Below are 18061 nucleotides of genomic sequence, written 5' to 3'. Positions count from 1 at the left end.
GCCATAAATTTATAATCAAGTTTTTAATACTCTTATCAACATGGGACTGGACAAATATGCTTGCTTTATGCAAATGTATGTTTATTATTTTTGCTACAATTCAAAACAGTGACAAATACTGTCCAGAATATTCTCCTGAATAACCTCAATGGTACTGCATACTCAAATGATATGCTGAAAGCATAACATGGCAAACTCAAGCCCAACAAGCAACAACAGATGGGCATTGACCTGAATGTAACATTCCTTAGTAATACTAACACAATGTAGTGTCCAATTTTAAACTTGTACAGAAAAACTAAACAATGTTAGTTGGCCTGCAAGCTGAGCCACCCATTTAGCGATCGCTGTAAAGTTTGTCTCATGTAGAGCTGTCCAGGCGTCTCTGTTGCAAATTTTCCAGCGAGGTCGTCCTTTGGCAAGGGGGAGGAGGGCTCTCTGCATCAGCTGTGTGCTTGGCCAGCAAGTGGTATTTGAGACTCCATGTACTCCGGTGGTAACTCAGTTCACATCGACAGATAATGCAAATAACATTGTTCTTGTTAACAGAACCATCTGGCAAGGCTTTGAAGCTGAACTTGTCATTCAAAAGACCCTTTTCTTTATCCATTTCTGCTCACGGAGGTTCGTGTCTGCTTGGCATCCACAATGTTACCACTGTATCTCCCTGATTCCCCAAACTATGGGGTGGGCCGATGGTTATAACTCGTGTTCGTTAATCGCGCTTCAACAAAATTTACGACATTTAGAGGAATTTGCATTAACGCTCTATTAAAAACTTGAAATATATCCTTTTAAGGTGCTGGAAGACCATATAAAAAATGTGCGATGAATCGCAAGTTAACTATGGACAATCATGCGATTAATTGTGATTAAATATGTTAATCAATTTACAGCCCTAGAATGAATAAATAAGATCAAAATAAGACTGCATGTATCGTATAAATTCACAGAAGAACTGTCATTCTCAGGTAATGTGAGGTTGTCTGGTGGGCACAGTCGTTGTGCTGGAAGAGTTGAGTACCACAACAACGGCCAGTGGGGGACTGTGTGCGGTGAATTCTGGGATATGAACGATGCAACGGTGGTGTGCAGACAGCTGGACTGTGGGAGGGTTCATAAGATTACCACCATCGCTGAGTATGGCAGCGGCACAGGACAGACCTGGATTGATCAAATTGAATGCAATGGATTGGAGTCGACACTGGCTGAGTGCCCACAAAGACCGTTCAGAGACAGAACTTGCAGCACCACCTCCGTTGCTGGTGTTGTCTGCACAGGTAAGAAAATCTACAAATAATTACAATGGATTAAACAGTCTTGTTTGTTGATGTTCAGCAGTATCCATATTTTTTGTATTTTTCAGCTTTTTTCACTTAGTTTTACCAAACTTGTTTAGCCACTTTCAATCTTCTGATACCATATAATCATTTTAGTTTACTTTATTTCACAGGAAGTTTGGAAGTCCGGTTGGTCAACAGTAGGGATGAGTGCTCTGGCAGGGTAGAGGTCCGTCATGGTGACGTGTGGCAAACGGTGTGTGACACAGACTGGACTCTGAGTAAAGCTCAGGTGGTGTGTGACCAGCTGGAATGTGGAATTGCGTTGAACGCTCCAGGCGCTGCCCATTTTGGCCAAGGCAATGGATCAGTGGTGGAGGCCAGCGATTCATGCTTTGGCAACATGACATTTCTTCAGCATTGCTCAGCCAACGGTTTCCAAAGCTCAAGGTGTGGGCATGACCATGATGCTGGTGTCCAATGTGCAGGTAAAGCCTTTTAAACATCTGTTTCACAATTGAATTCTGTTTATACACAGCAACTAAAAACAGTGGAGTGGGAAATCAGTGTATTTATTTGTTCATCCAGTTGCAACGTCATGTTTAAAGTCCCCCTTCAGTCAAAACTGTGGTTTTATTCTTGTTCCTTTAGTTGAATGTTTGATGTTCAATAGTTTGATATTTTAGAAAATACACTGATTTGCTTTGCCTTTAAGAGTTGTGAAATGGAGCAAGCAGCTAGTTAGCTTAGCATCAAGACTGGAAAAATAGTGAAACAGCTACCCTAAATGAATCATAAATCAGATATAAAGAGCTAATTAGTGACCTTAAGAGGTTCTGGCCAGTGGGTTTTGTTCCTTTTGGACAGAGACAAGCTAACTGTTTCCATGTTTCCAGTCTAACATGCTGAGCTAAGCTGCCTGGCCAGTAGCTCTAGTGATATCTTACATAATATGGTATCAATCTTTAAATGAAACGCTCAGCAGGAAAGCGAATTACAATATTTGTCACACGTGAAACCATTGCTTTGATATTTTATTTGTCCTACATAAGTGACACATTGATTCGTATTCCACATCATTAAAGTTTTGCTGTTAATGGAGGCCTATTATGCTTTTTTGTTTTTTTTCCTTCCTTCAGTGTTTTATATAGGTTCTTGTCCATGCAAAAGATCTTAAAAGTTAAAAAGGTCAAAGTCTGCAGGAACAGAAGCTCCTCTCTCCCACAGAAAACACTGCGAGAGGGGGATACAGTGCTGCAGCGCTGGACAGCATGAGAGAACTGATGTTTCTTTTTAGCATTAAAACATGTCAACCTGTTTTCGTAGTAACCCAAAATAAAATGATGAGATTGAAAATTAGCATAATATGTCTCCTTTACAAGTAACTTCTGATGATGATGATGGGAACAGTAGTGTTTTCAACATATAATATGAAATGTCTTTACATTGTTTTAAAATTAAAATCTATCTGTATCAATACACATGAATGCAATTCAATAATCCAAATACACTTTCATAAGTGTATATAAAAGCATGTTTCAAGGATTGTCCTTTCCTTTGGACTAACTTCATTTCTGTCTCCATATGCAGCACGGCTCCGGTTGGCCAGCGGCTCAAGTCAGTGCTCTGGTAGAGTGGAGATCTTCTATAAAGGCCAGTGGGGAACTGTGTGTGATGATGAATGGGAATTGGCCAATGGCGATGTGGTTTGTAGACAGCTTGGCTGCGGTGATCCAGTTTCTGCTCCTACAAGTGCCCACTTTGGTAGTGGCAGTGGTCCAATATGGCTGGATAATGTGAAGTGTACAGGCCAAGAGTCTGCTCTCTCACACTGTACTCACAACGGATTCGGAGAAAACAACTGTGGGCATGGTGAAGATGCTGGTGTTGTATGCTCAGGTAACACATGCAATAATGTACGATGTTAACAATTTGCGTTTATTTTGAAATCTCTACCATGTTAGAAAATCCTCCTGCAGCCTCTCACAATCATCATACCTCTTGTTGTGGTTGTTCTTGGTGTCATATCACAGATTCAGAAGCAGTGCTATCTGTTCTCCTTTCCACAAAACCTATCATCCTGAAAAGCATAGGGAAATACTGCATGTCACTGCTGAACTAACAACATTCTTCTCCAACATTTTAGATACAATAGTTAACCCTGACCCTAACTGCTTCCTTTCTAGCCTCAGTCAGATTGTACAATGGGACTAACTGCTGCTCTGGCAGGGTGGAGGTCTCCCAGGGTGGCCAATGGGGGAAAATTTACATTACATTGATCTGTTGCCCATAATACCACGGATGAATATTTTGCTGATTAGTTCAAGAATGAAACTGTTATATCACAGTTATTTCCATTACATTATATGAATCAGGATATCACATACGATTTGAATTAAAGGCTAACTCCACTAATTTTACACATTGTTGTGTGTTTTTAGTTCTTGTGGCGTGCCACTGCATAAGTGTCAGTGACTGAGATGCATTCTGGGTAATGTAGGCACAAGGCTTTGAAAAGCAGTCAGCTGGTCTATTTCATTTCACGTCTTCTTCTTCTATTTAAAAACCTGGTAACTACTTTACCCACAATGCAACTTAGCCACTGACTAACATCACTGGCGTCAATTTATGAGATTACACGCAGCTTCCTCTGCAGCCACAAAAGGCTTCATGCTGCTTTTCTCCACACATGTAGTAGTTCTCCCCAAGACCTGCAAACAGAGTTAAATGTGTAAAATTGGTGGAGTTTCCCTTTAATCAGATGTTTCTTTCAAATGTTTTAAAACACAGACTAACTAATTGCTCTTTCTCTCTCATTTTCTTTGCAGCCATTAGACTCATTAATGGGACTGGCCAGTGCTCAGGCAGGGTGGAGTTCTTCCACGGTGACCACTGGTCACCAGCATTTAACATGAAGTGGGGAATGAATGAAGCTACAGTGGTGTGCAGAGAGATGAACTGTGGAGATCCTGTCAAGTTCAACGGATCATATGGTCAAGGCGTGCCTCAGAGAGGGTATAAGGTCAGTTGTAGCGGCAGAGAGAGCTCTCTCTCACAGTGCACACTGACAGAATATGTCCGGACCAGCCACGATCGCATTGAAGAGGCAGCTGTCGAATGTTCAGGTAAGACTTGGTGATGAATTGAAATTTGAATTCCTTCACTTATTGTGAAAAGAGATAGAACTACATGGTAAAACAGCTCTTGTGCACATCTCATGTATTGTCATTTTGTAAATTATGGTCAAATGATTAGAATAAAATGGACAATAAAGCAGGGTATGCTTCAGGGAGTGGCTTCCTTGTGATTGACAAGTCTCTACCGCAGTGTGTCCTCGGGTTCCCATTCAGATCCAATCAGGCCTGGAACCATTATCATTCTGGTATAGTGGAGAAATGCTGTGGCTTGTTTGTATATCTTGAAACTAGAGCAGAGATAGGGACTCAAGTCTGAGACTTGGAATCAAGTCGCACTCAAGTCGCACAAACAGTGACTTCCGACTTGACTTGCGACTCCACCTCAAAAGACTTAAGACTTTACTGGGACTCGATCTTCGAGACTCGTGAACAACCTGTATTTCATGCAATTATTGCTTTTTTAATCTAAATGTATTCTTGTACTTCTATTTCATTTTATGCGTGCATAAACATTGGGGAAACGTATGATGAGCTGCATGTCCCCTTTGCCGTAATGTGTAACGTAACGCATGTGCTATGTGCACGCACTCACAGATCAAAAAATGCATTGACCATGGTGACAACAAGTCCTCCCGGAGTTGTGCCGTTTATCATTACTTTTGGTTAGTCCGTGCACAGTGGAAATAAGCGAACAGCTACATGCAAGGTGTGTGGCACCAGGATAAATGATGCTGATTCAACAACGTCGAATTTCATCAGTCATCTCAAAACGCACCCAGACAGGTCAGCCCCTTGCTAAAGTGAAAAAGACGTTAAACTTAGCATATACAGGTAACAAGCTAACCATCACAAAGTGTTGTGCTAATGCTGGGAACAGGCAGATTGCATATTTACAGTTGGCCATATGATGTGACAGACTTAGGTTAATATTTCACCAGATCCGAGGGACGTGTTAAGTAGCAGAAGATTAGACTATACGATGCCCTAAGTTGGAGACCCAATGTAAGTTCTGGATGTAAACAAAATCAAGCTAGCTCCATTGAAGCATACGTGATATTTTTCCTGCCACGAGTTCACATCCACTCTTGGCTGCCCACATTTTATTTCAGAAAATAGAATGATAGAAACGTTGCAGAATTAGTTTAGAGCTATTTCCCCCCCAGAACACTACACATATGTCAGTTTTTTCTTGCAGATTTCATAAGTGGCAAGCAAAATAATTTCCAATGTCTATCTACAGGTTCACATAATTCACCAATGCTAAAAAAGTAATTGTTGGAGAGGGACAGAGGTTGGGCTGTACAGTCAGTTAGTAACACAGACAAACATCATGTATCCTTTGGTGCAGATACCAAAATGTTGAAAAATACAGTTATGAAATTGAAACAGAGTTCTTAATTTGTGTTTCTTCAGATTACATTGCAGTAGACCCCATAAAGTTATCCTACAACTGATTTTGATACTGTACTGTTCGGATGCTAGCTACAGGACATGCTTTGAATTCATAAGATTTAACAATACAGTGTTAGGGACAGATCACATGGCCAGAGACTTGAGACTTGACTTGGACTCGAGCTCAAAGACTTGAGACTCGACTTGGACTTCCAAAAAATGACTTGTGAACATCTCTGAACTAGAGCTGTCAGTTTAATTGCCTTTAATCACATGATTGTCCATAGTTAACTTGCCATTAATTGCAAATGAATCACATTTTTTATCTGTTCTAAATGTACCTCAAAGGGATATTTTTCAAGTTTTTAATACTCTTATCAACATGGGACTGGACAAATATGCTTGCTTTATGCAAATGTATGTTTATTATTTTTGCTACAATTCAAAACAGTGACAAATACTGTCCAGAATACTCTCCTGAAAAACCTCAATGGTACTGCATACTCAAATGATATGCTGAAAGCATAACATGGCAAACTCAAGCCCAACAAGCAACAACAGATGGGCATTGACCTGAATGTAACATTCCTTAGTAATACTAACACAATGTAGTGTCCAATTTTACACTTGTACAGAAAAACTAAACAATGTTAGTCGGCCTGCAAGCTGAGCCACCCATTTAGCGATCGCTGTTAAAAGTTTGTCTCATGTAGAGCTGTCCAGGCGTCTCTGTTGCAAATTTTCCAGCGAGGTCGTCCTTTGGCGAGGGGGAGGAGGGCTCTTTGCATCAGCTGTGTGCTTGGCCAGCAAGTGGTATTTGAGACTCCGTGTACTCCGGTGGTAACTCAGTTCACATCGACAGAAAATGCAAATAACTTTGTTCTTGTTGACAGAACCATCTGGCAGGGCTTTGAAGCTGAACTTGTCATTCAAAAGACCCTTTTCTTTATCCATTTCTGCTCACGGAGGTTCGTGTCTGCTTGGCATCCACAATGTTACCACTGTATCTCCCTGATTTCCCAAACTATGGGGTGGGCCGATGGTTATAACGCGTGTTCTTTAATCGCGCTTCAAAAAAATGTACGACATTTAGAGGAATTTGCATTAACGCTCTATTAAAAACTTGAAAAATATCCTTTTAAGGTGCTGGAAGACCATATAAAAAATGTGCGATAAATCGCAAGTTAACTATGGACAATCATGCGATTAATTGTGATTAAATATGTTAATCAATTTACAGCCCTAGAATGAATAAATAAGATCAAAATAAGACTGCATGTATCGTATAAATTCACAGCAGAACTGTCATTCTCAGGTAATGTGAGGTTGTCTGGTGGGCACAGTCGTTGTGCTGGAAGAGTTGAGTACCACAACAACGGCCAGTGGGGGACTGTGTGCGGTGAATTCTGGGATATGAACGATGCAACGGTGGTGTGCAGACAGCTGGACTGTGGGAGGGGTCATAAGATTACCACCATCGCTGAGTATGGCAGCGGCACAGGACAGACCTGGATTGATCAAATTGAATGCAATGGAATGGAGTCGACACTGGCTGAGTGCCCACAAAGACCGTTCAGAGACAGAACTTGCAGCACCACCTCCGTTGCTGGTGTTGTCTGCACAGGTAAGAAAATCTACAAATAATTACAATGGATTAAACAATCTTGTTTGTTGATGCTTAGCAGTATCCATATTTTTTGTATTTTTCAGCTTTTTTCACTTAGTTTTACCAAACTTGTTTAGCCACTCTCAATCTTCTGATACCATATAATCATTTTAGTTTACTTTATTTCACAGGAAGTTTGGAAGTCCGGTTGGTCAACAGTAGGGATGAGTGCTCTGGCAGGGTAGAGGTCCGTCATGGTGACGTGTGGCAAACGGTGTGTGACACAGACTGGACTCTGAGTAAAGCTCAGGTGGTGTGTGACCAGCTGGAATGTGGAATTGCGTTGAACGCTCCAGGCGCTGCCCATTTTGGCCAAGGCAGTGGATCAGTGGTGGAGGCCAGCGATTCATGCTTTGGCAACATGACATTTCTTCAGCAATGCTCAGCCAACGGTTTCCAAAGCTCAAGGTGTGGGCATGACCATGATGCTGGTGTCCAATGTGCAGGTAAAGCCTTTTAAACATCTGTTTCACAATTGCATTCTGTTTATACACAGCAACTAAAAACAGTGGAGTGGGAAATCAGTGTATTTATTTGTTCATCCAGTTGCAACATCATACTTAAAGTCCCCCTCCAGTCAAAACTGTGGTTTTATTCTTGTTCCTATAGTTGAATGTTTGATGTTCAATAGTTTGATATTTTAGAAAATACACTGATTTGCTTTGCCTTTAAGAGTTGTGAAATGGAGCGAGCAGCTAGTTAGCTTAGCATAAAGACTGGAAAAATAGTGAAACAGCTACCCTAAATGAATCATTAATCAGATATAAAGAGCTAATTAGTGACCTTAAGAGGTTCTGGTCAGTGGGTTTTGTTCCTTTTGGACAGAGACAAGCTAACTGTTTCCATGTTTCCAGTCTAACATGCTGAGCTAAGCTGCCTGGCCAGTAGCTCTAGTGATATCTTACATAATATGGTATCAATCTTTAAATGAAACGCTCAGCAGGAAAGCAAATTACAATATTTGTCAGACGTGAAACCATTGCTTTGATATTTTATTTGTCCTACATAAGTGACACATTGATTCGTATTCCACATAATTAAAGTTTTGCTATTAATGGAGGCCTATTATGCTTTTTTGTTTTTTTTCCTTCCTTCAGTGTTTTATATAGGTTTTTGTCCATGCAAAAGATCTTAAAAGTTAAAAAGGTCAAAGTCTGCAGGAACAGAAGCTCCTCTCTCCCACAGAAAACACTGCGAGAGGGGGATACAGTGCTGCAGCACTGGACAGTATGAGAGAACTGATGTGTTTCTTTTTAGCATTAAAACATGTCAACCTGTTCTCGTGGTAACCCAAAATAAAATGATGAGATTGAAAATTAGCACAATATGTTTCCTTTAGAAGTAACTTTTAATGATGACGATGGGAACAGCAGTGTTTTCAAAATATAATATGAAATGTCTTTACATTGTTTTAAAATGAAAATCTATCTGTATCAGTACACATGAATGCAATTCAATAATCCAAATACACTTTCATAATTGTACATAAAAGCATGTTTCAAGGATTGTCCTTTGCATTGGACTAACTTCATTTCTGTCTTCATATGCAGCACAGCTCCGGTTGGCCAGCGGCTCAAGTCAGTGCTCTGGTAGAGTGGAGATCTTCTATAAAGGCCAGTGGGGAACTGTGTGTGATGATGATTGGAAATTGGCCAATGGCGATGTGGTTTGTAGACAGCTTGGCTGTGGTCTTGCAGTTTCTGCTCCTACAAGTGCCCACTTTGGTAGTGGCAGTGGTCCAATATGGCTGGATGATGTGGCGTGTACAGGCCAAGAGTCTGCTCTCTCAGACTGTAATCACAACGGATTCGGAGAAAACAACTGTGGGCATGGTGAAGATGCTGGTGTTGTATGCTCAGGTAACACATGCAATAATGTACGATGTTAACAATTTGCTTTTATTTTGAAATCTCTACCATGCTAGAAAATCCTCCTGCAGCCTCTCACAATCATCATACCTCTTGTTGTGGTTGTTCTTGGTGTCATATCACAGATTCAGAAGCAGTGCTATCTGTTCTCCTTTCCACAAAACCTATCATCCTGAAAAGCATAGGGAAATACTGCATGTCACTGCTGAACTAACAACATTCTTCTCCAACATTTTAGATACAATAGTTAACCCTGACCCTAACTGCTTCCTTTCTAGCCTCAGTCAGATTGTACAATGGGACTAACTGCTGCTCTGGCAGGGTGGAGATCTCCCAGGGTGGCCAATGGGGGAAAATTTACATTACATTGATCTGTTGCCCAGAGTACCACGGATGAATTATTTTGCTGAGTAGTTCAAGAATGAAACTGTTATATCACAGTTACTTCCACTACATTATATGAATCAGGATATCACATACGATTTGAATTAAAGGCTAACTCCACTAATTTTACACATTATTGTGTGTTTTTAGGTCTTGTGAAGTACCATTGACTGAGATGCATTCTGGGTAATGTAGGCACAAGGTTTTGAAAAGCAGTCAGCTGGTCTATTTCATTTCATGTCTCCTTCTTCTATTTAAAAACATGGTACCTACTTTACCCACAATGCAACTTAGCCACTGACTAACATCACTGGCGTCAATTTATGAGATTACACGCAGCTTCCTCTGCAGCCACAAAAGGCTTCATGCTACTTTTCTCCACACATGTAGTAGTTCTCCCCAAGACCTGCGAACATAGTTAAATGTGTAAAATTGGTGGAGTTTCCCTTTAATCAGATGTTTCTTTCAAACGTTTTAAAACACAGACTAACTAGTTGCTCTTTCTCTCTCATTTTCTTTGCAGCCATTAGACTCATTAATGGGACTGGCCAGTGCTCAGGCAGGGTGGAGTTCTTCCACAGTGACCACTGGTCACCAGCATTTAACGTGAAGTGGGGAATGAATGAAGCTACAGTGGTGTGCAGAGAGATGAACTGTGGAGATCCTGTCAAGTTCAACGGATCATATGGTCAAGGCGTGCCTCAGAGAGGGTATAAGGTCAGTTGTAGCGGCAGAGAGAGCTCTCTCTCACAGTGCACACTGACAGAATATGTCCGGACCAGCCACGATCGTATTGAAGAGGCAGCTGTCGAATGTTCAGGTAAGACTTGGTGATGAATTGAAATTTGAATTCCTTCACTTATTGTGAAAAGAGATAGAACTACATGGCAAAATAGCTCTTGTGCACATCATCAAGTATTGTCATTTTGTAAATTATTGTCAAATGATTAGAATAAAATGGACAATAAAGCAGGGTATGCTTCAGGGAGTGGCTTCCTTGTGATTGACAAGTCTCTACCGCAGTGTCTTCGGGTTCTCAGTCAGATCCAATCAGGCCTGAAACCATTATCATTCTGGTATAGTGGAAAAATGCTCTGGCTTGTTTGTATACCGTAAATTGCCAAATAATAGCCGGGTTTCAATTAACTGCGGGGTCCCCTTTAAACGCTGGGTGCGGGTGTATATTTTGATTAATAACCGCCGGTTCCAAATAAATACCGAGTCTAATTCATTTTTTTTTTTAAATCAAGGAAGAATACGTGACCACTGACACTGCACGTTTTTCTTCTTCGCCTTATTCACGTATTGTGCTTGCTTTATGTCAGTCAATATCACATTGATGATCACCATGGCTCTGGTGCAGCAAAAAAATAAAAAAGTACAGCTCAAAATTTCTGTTGAAAATATGCAGAGGAAAACTCAGGAGAAGCAGCCGTTTCTCTGTCGACCCCAAGAGAGTGAGAGATTGCCGAAAAAATAAAACTGAGCTTCAGCGTCTGTCCGTGGAGGACAGCAAAAGGGACAGGCTACCTGATGGAGGAAGGAAGATGGCTAGTGAGGAGCTTGAGATAAACATGAGGGAATTGGTTATCGGCAAACGGTCACGCCACAAGAGAGTGTCCCGCAAAATGATCAGGGCGATTGCGAAAAAAATGTATGCCACCGTGAGTGACAGCAGAGATGAGGAGTTTGCTGCGAGTGCTGGTTTGCTAAATCGTTTGCTCCGCTGCAACAACTTCACTTGCAGAAGACGTACAACTACTGCCCAGAAGGAATTAAACGCCTGTCCCAAATTGCCCCCTGGTCCCAAATAAATGCCCCGGCTATTATTTGGTAATTTACGGTATCTTGAAACTAGAGCAGAGATGGGGACTCGAGTCGCACTTAAGTCGCACAAACAGTGACTACAGACTTGACTTGCGACCCCATCTCAAAAGACTTTAAGACTCGTGAACAACCTGTATTTCATGCAGTTATTGCTTTTTTTTTAATCTAAATTTATTCTTGTGTTTCTATTTCATTTTATTGGTGCATATATTGGGGAAATGTATGACGAGCTGCATGTCCCCTTTGCCATAATATGCAACGTAATGCATGCGCTATGTGCGCGCACTCACAGATCAAAAATGCATTGACCATGGCGACAACAAGTCCTCCTGGAGTTGTGCCGTTTATCATTACTTTTGGTTACAATAACTTTGTGCACAGTGGAAATAAGCGAACATCTACATGCAAGGTGTGTGGCACCAGGATAAATGATGCTGATTCAACAACGTTGAATTTCATCAGACATCTCAAAATACACCCAGACAGGTCAGCCACTTGCTAATGTGAAAGAGACGTTAAACTTAGCATATATCGTCACAGGTAACAAGGTAACCATCGCAAAGTGTTGTGCTAATGCTGGGAACAGGCAGATTGCATCTTTACAGTTGGCCATATGATGTGACAGACTTAGGTTAATATTTCACCAGATCGAGGGCTAGAGGGATGTGTTAAGTAGCAGAAGATTAGACTTTATGATGCCCTAAGATGGAGACCCAATGTAAGTTCTGGATGTAACCAAAATTAAGCTAGCTCCATTAAAGCATACATGATATTTTTCCTGCCACAAGTTCACATTTTATTTCAGAAAATAGAACGATAGAAACGTTGCAGTGTTAGTTTAGAGCTATTTCCCGCCTAGAACACTACACATATGTCAGTTTTATCATGCAGATTTTATAAGTTGCAAGCAAAATAATTTCCAATGTCCATGTACAAGTTCACAGAATTCCCCAATGCTAAAAAAGTAACTATTGGAGAGGGACAGAGGTTGGGCTGTACAGCCAGTTAGTAACACAGACAAACATCATGTATCCTTTGGTGCAGATACCAAAATGTTGAAAAATACAGTTATGAAATTGAAACAGAGTTCTTAATTTGTGTTTCTTCAGATTGCATTGCAGTAGGCCCCATAAAGTTATCCTACAACTGATTTTGATACTGTACTGTTCGGATGCTAGCTACAGGACATGCTTTGAATTCATAAGATTTAACAATACAGTGTTAGGGACAGATCACATGGCCAGAGACTTGAGACTTGACTTGGACTCGAGCTCAAAGACTTGAGACTCGACTTGGACTTCCAAAAAATGACTTGTGAACATATCTGAACTAGAGCTGTCAGTTTAATCGCAATTAATCACATGATTGTCCATAGTTAACTTGCCATTAATTGCAAATGAATCACATTTTTTATCTGTTCTAAATGTACCTCAAAGGGATATTTTTCAAGTTTTTAATACTCTTATCAACATGGGACTGGACAAATATGCTTGCTTTATGCAAATGTATGTTTATTATTTTTGCTACAATTCAAAACAATGACAAATACTGTCCAGAATACTCTCCTGAAAAACCTCAATGGTACTGCATACTCAAATAATATGCTGAAAGCATAACATGGCAAACTCAAGCCCAACAAGCAACAACAGATGGGCATTGACCTGAATGTAACATTCCTTAGTAATACTAACACAATGTAGTGTCCAATTTTACATTTGTACAGAAAAACTAAACAATGTTAGTCGGCCTGCAAGCTGAGCCACCCATTTAGCGATCGCTGTAAAGTTTGTCTCATGTAGAGCTGTCCAGGCGTCTCTGTTGCAAATTTTCCAGTGTGGTCTTCCTTTGGCGAGGGGGAGGAGGGCTCTCTGCATCAGCTGTGTGCTTGGCCAGCAAGTGGTATTTGAGACTCCATGTACTCCGGTGGTAACTCAGTTCAAACCAACAGAAAATGCAAATAACTGTTCTTGTTGACAGAACTTGCGTTAACGCGTTATTAAAACCTTGAAAAATATTCTTTTAAGGTACTTGAAGACCATATAAAAAATGTGCAATGAATCGCAAGTTAACTATGGACAATCATACGATTAATTGTGATTAAATATGTTAATCAATTAACAGCCTAGAATGAATAAATAAGATCTAAATAAGACTGCATGTATCGTATAAATTCACAGAAGAACTGTCATTCTCAGGTAATGTGAGGTTGTCTGGTGGGCACAGTCGTTGTGCTGGAAGAGTTGAGTACCACAACCAAGGCCAGTGGGGGACTGTGTGCGGTGAATCCTGGGATATGAACGATGCAACGGTGGTGTGCAGACAGCTGGACTGTGGGAGGGGTCATAAGATTACCACCATCGCTGAGTATGGCAGCGGCACAGGACAGACCTGGATTGATCAAATTGAATGCAATGGATTGGAGTCGACACTGGCTGAGTGCCCACAAAGACCGTTCAGAGACAGAACTTGCAGCACCACCTCCGTTGCGGGTGTTGTCTGCACAGGTAAGAAAATCTACAAATAATTACAATGGCCACTCTCAATCTTCTGATACCATATAATCATTTTAGTTTACTTTATTTCACAGGAAGTTTGGAAGTCCGGTTGGTCAACAGTAGGGATGAGTGCTCTGGCAGGGTAGAGGTCCGTCATGGTGACATGTGGCAAACGGTGTGTGACACAGACTGGACTCTGAGTAAAGCTCAGGTGGTGTGTGACCAGCTGGAATGTGGAATTGCGTTGAACGCTCCAGGCGCTGCCCATTTTGGCCAAGGCAGTGGATCAGTGGTGGAGGCCAGCGATTCATGCTTTGGCAACATGACATTTCTTCAGCAATGCTCAGCCAACGGTTTCCAAAGCTCAAGGTGTGGGCATGACCATGATGCTGGTGTCCAATGTGCAGGTAAAGCCTTTTAAACATCTGTTTCACAATTGCATTCTGTTTATACACAGCAACTAAAAGCAGTGGAGTGGGAAATCAGTGTATTTATTTGTTCATCCAGTTGCAACATCATACTTAAAGTCCCCCTCCAGTCAAAACTGTGGTTTTATTCTTGTTCCTATAGTTGAATGTTTGATGTTCAATAGTTTGATATTTTAGAAAATACACTGATTTGCTTTGCCTTTAAGAGTTGTGAAATGGAGCGAGCCGCTAGTTAGCTTAGCATCAAGACTGGAAAAATAGTGAAACAGCTACCCTAAATGAATCATAAATCAGATGTAAAGAGCTAATTAGTGACCTTAAGAGGTTCTGGTCAGTGGGTTTTGTTCCTTTTGGACAGAGACAAGCTAACTGTTTCCATGTTTCCAGTCTAACATGCTGAGCTAAGCTGTCTGGCCACTAGCTCTAGTGATATCTTACATAATATGGTATCAATCTTTAAATGTAACGCTCAGCAGGAAAGCGAATTACAATATTTGTCACACGTGAAACCATTGCTTTGATATTTTATTTGTCCTACATAAGTGACACATTGATTCGTATTCCACATCATTAAAGTTTTGCTATTAATGGAGGCCTATTATGCTTTTTTGTTTTTTTTCCTTCCTTCAGTGTTTTATATAGGTTCTTGTCCATGCAAAAGATCTTAAAAGTTAAAAAGTTCAAAGTCTGCACCAACAGAAGCTCCTCTCTCCCACAGAAAACACTGCGAGAGGGGGATAAAGTGCTGCAGCACTGGACAGCATGAGAGAACTGATGTGTTTCTTTTTAGCATTAAAACATGTCAACCTGTTCTCGTGGTAACCCAAAATAAAATGATGAGATTGAAAATTAGCATAATATGTCTCCTTTAAAAGTAACTTCTGATGATAATGATGATGAGAACAGCAGTGTTTTCAATATATAATATGAAATGTCTTTACATTGTTTTAAAATGAAAATCTATCTATGTCAATACACATGAATGCAATTCAATAATCCAAATACACTTTCATAATTGTATATAAAAGCATGTTTCAAGGATTGTCCTTTCCTTTGGACTAACTTCATTTCTGTCTTCATATGCAGCACAGCTCCGGTTGGCCAGCGGCTCAAGTCAGTGCTCTGGTAGAGTGGAGATCTTCTATAAAGGCCAGTGGGGAACTGTGTGTGATGATGATTGGGAATTGGCCAATGGCGCTGTGGTTTGTAGACAGCTTGGCTGCGGTGATCCAGTTTCTGCTCCTTCAAGTGCCCACTTTGGTAGTGGCAGTGGTCCAATATGGCTGGATAATGTGGTGTGTACAGGCCAAGAGTCTGCTCTCTCTCACTGTAATCACAACAGATTCGGAGAAAATAACTGCGGGCATGGTGAAGATGCTGGTGTTGTATGCTCAGGTAACACATGCCGTACTGTCTGTCGTTAAAAATCGTTGTTGGTGTCTCTCCAGAAATCATGACCTAGCTACTCAAAATAATCCACAGACCTTGTTTTATTTTCAAAACAAATGATCAAAATCGATACAGCAGAACCAGAGATATTGCCTTTTTTATTTCACGCATTCTTCTTGTTTTTAAAAACCTGACGCCTACATTACCCACAATGCAACTCAGCCACTGACTAACATCAATTGCTGCAATTTACCAGATTACACGCAGCTTCCTGTGCAGCCACAAAAGGCTTCATGCTACTTTTCTCCACACATGTAGTAGTTCTCCCCAAGACCTGCAAACATAGTTAAATGTGTAAAATTGGTGGAGTTTCCCTTTAATCAGATGTCTCTTTCAAATGTTTCAAAACACAGAATAACTAATTGAACCATTCAAAAGACCCTTTTCCTTATCCATTTCTGCTCATGGAGGTTTGTTTATGCTTGCCATACACAATTTTACCACTGTATTGCTTCCTGATTTCCCAAACTACTGGGTGGGCCGAGGATTATAACGTGCGTGCATTAATCGTTTGTCAAAAAACTACAACTTTAAGAGGAATTTGTGTTAATGGTCATTAAAAACTTAACTTAAACCATATAAAAAAACGTGCGAGTAATCGCAGGTCAACTATGGACAATCATGTGATTAATTGTAATTAAATGTTTTAATTGATTTGCAGCCCTAGAATAAATAGATAATAAGACGGGTCTGGAACCACACAGCCATTGCACCAATCAAATTACACTACATACATTGACAGTCTGTACCAAAACCAAATACCTCCAGAGTACATCATGTGGGGGGCAATTTTGGCCCAAAAAGCACACATATATAAACAAACATCAAAATCAGATTGCATGTACCGTATACATTCACAGAAGAACTGTCATTCTCAGGTAATGTGAGGTTGTCTGGTGGGCACAGTCGTTGTGCTGGAAGAGTTGAGTACTACGACAAAGGCCAGTGGGGGACTGTGTGCGGTGAATCCTGGGACATGAAGGATGCAACGGTGGTGTGCAGACAGCTGGACTGTGGGAGGGATCATAAGATTACCACCATCGCTGAGTATGGCAGCGGCACAGGACACACCTGGATTGATCAAATTGAATGCAATGGATTGGAGTCGACACTGGTTGAGTGCCCACAAAGACCGTTCAAAGACAGAACTTGCAACACCACCTCCGTTGCTGGTGTTGTCTGCACAGGTAAGAAAATCTACAAATAATTACAATGGATTAAACAAGCTTGTTTGTTGATATTTAGCAGTATCCATATTTTTTGTATTATTCAGCTTTTGTCACTTAGTTTTACCAAACTTGTTTAGCCACTCTCAATCTTCTGATACCAGATAATCATTTTAGTTTAATTGATTTCACAGGAAGTTTGGAAGTCCGGTTGGTCAACAGTACGGATGAGTGCTCTGGCAGGGTAGAAGTTCGTCATGGGGACGTGTGGCAAACGGTGTGTGACACAGACTGGACTCTGAGTAAAGCTCAGGTGGTGTGTGACCAGCTGGAATGCGGAATTGCATTGAACGCTCCAGGCTCTGCCCATTTTGGCCAAGGCAATGGATCAGTGGTGGAGGCCAGCGATTCATGCTTTGGCAACATGACATTTTTTCAGCAATGCTCAGCCAACGGTTTCCAGATATCAACGTGTGGGCATGACCATGATGCTGGTGTCCAATGTGCAGGTAAAGCCTTTTAAAAATCTGTTTCACAATTGCATTCTGTTTATACACAGCAACTAAAAACAGTGGAGTGGGGAATCAGTGTATTTATCAAAGTCAAAGCTTTATTGTCAAAACCATATGTACAGTACACAGGAGTTGAAATTGCAGTGTTCTCTAAGGCCAACGGTGTAAACATTAATATAATAATAATAAAAAGAAGAAAGGAGAATAAATAATAGGGGAGAGAGACACCAACAATCCTCTCAGCTGCTCTCTCTACACGCTGTAGTTTCTTGCGGCAGGACACGGTGCAGATGCCGTACCACACAGTGATGCAGCTGGTTAGGATGCTCTCAATGGTGCCTCTGTAGAACGTGCACAGGATGGGGGCTGGGGCTCTTCTCAGCTTCCGGAGGAAGTAGAGGCGCTGTTGGGCTTTACTGACCAGTGATGCGGTGTTATTGGTCCAAGAGAGGTCTTC

The 18061-nt window shown here is 41.0% G+C and overlaps 1 protein-coding gene across 1 annotated transcript in view; it reads left to right on the top strand.

The window, feature by feature from the left end:
- The window catches only part of LOC311271351 (uncharacterized protein), a 54485-nt gene that overhangs the window by 31594 nt on the left and 4830 nt on the right, over nt 1–18061 (top strand). The window contains exons 32-44 of the mRNA XM_084376966.1: nt 972–1280; nt 1454–1768; nt 2871–3179; nt 4109–4405; nt 7125–7433; nt 7607–7921; nt 9026–9334; nt 10251–10547; nt 13750–14058; nt 14142–14456; nt 15564–15872; nt 16805–17113; nt 17287–17601. Coding sequence (XP_084233092.1) covers nt 972–1280; nt 1454–1768; nt 2871–3179; nt 4109–4405; nt 7125–7433; nt 7607–7921; nt 9026–9334; nt 10251–10547; nt 13750–14058; nt 14142–14456; nt 15564–15872; nt 16805–17113; nt 17287–17601 — 4017 coding nt within the window. The remainder of the gene's footprint in view (nt 1–971; nt 1281–1453; nt 1769–2870; nt 3180–4108; nt 4406–7124; nt 7434–7606; nt 7922–9025; nt 9335–10250; nt 10548–13749; nt 14059–14141; nt 14457–15563; nt 15873–16804; nt 17114–17286; nt 17602–18061) is intronic.

This window comes from Pagrus pagrus (assembly GCF_965226575.1).
Source record: "Pagrus pagrus genome assembly, chromosome: 16".
In the NCBI taxonomy this organism is placed as follows: Eukaryota; Metazoa; Chordata; class Actinopteri; order Spariformes; family Sparidae; genus Pagrus; species Pagrus pagrus.
Note: the sequence above shows the minus strand (reverse complement) of the source record. Positions and strands in the feature narration are given on the sequence as shown.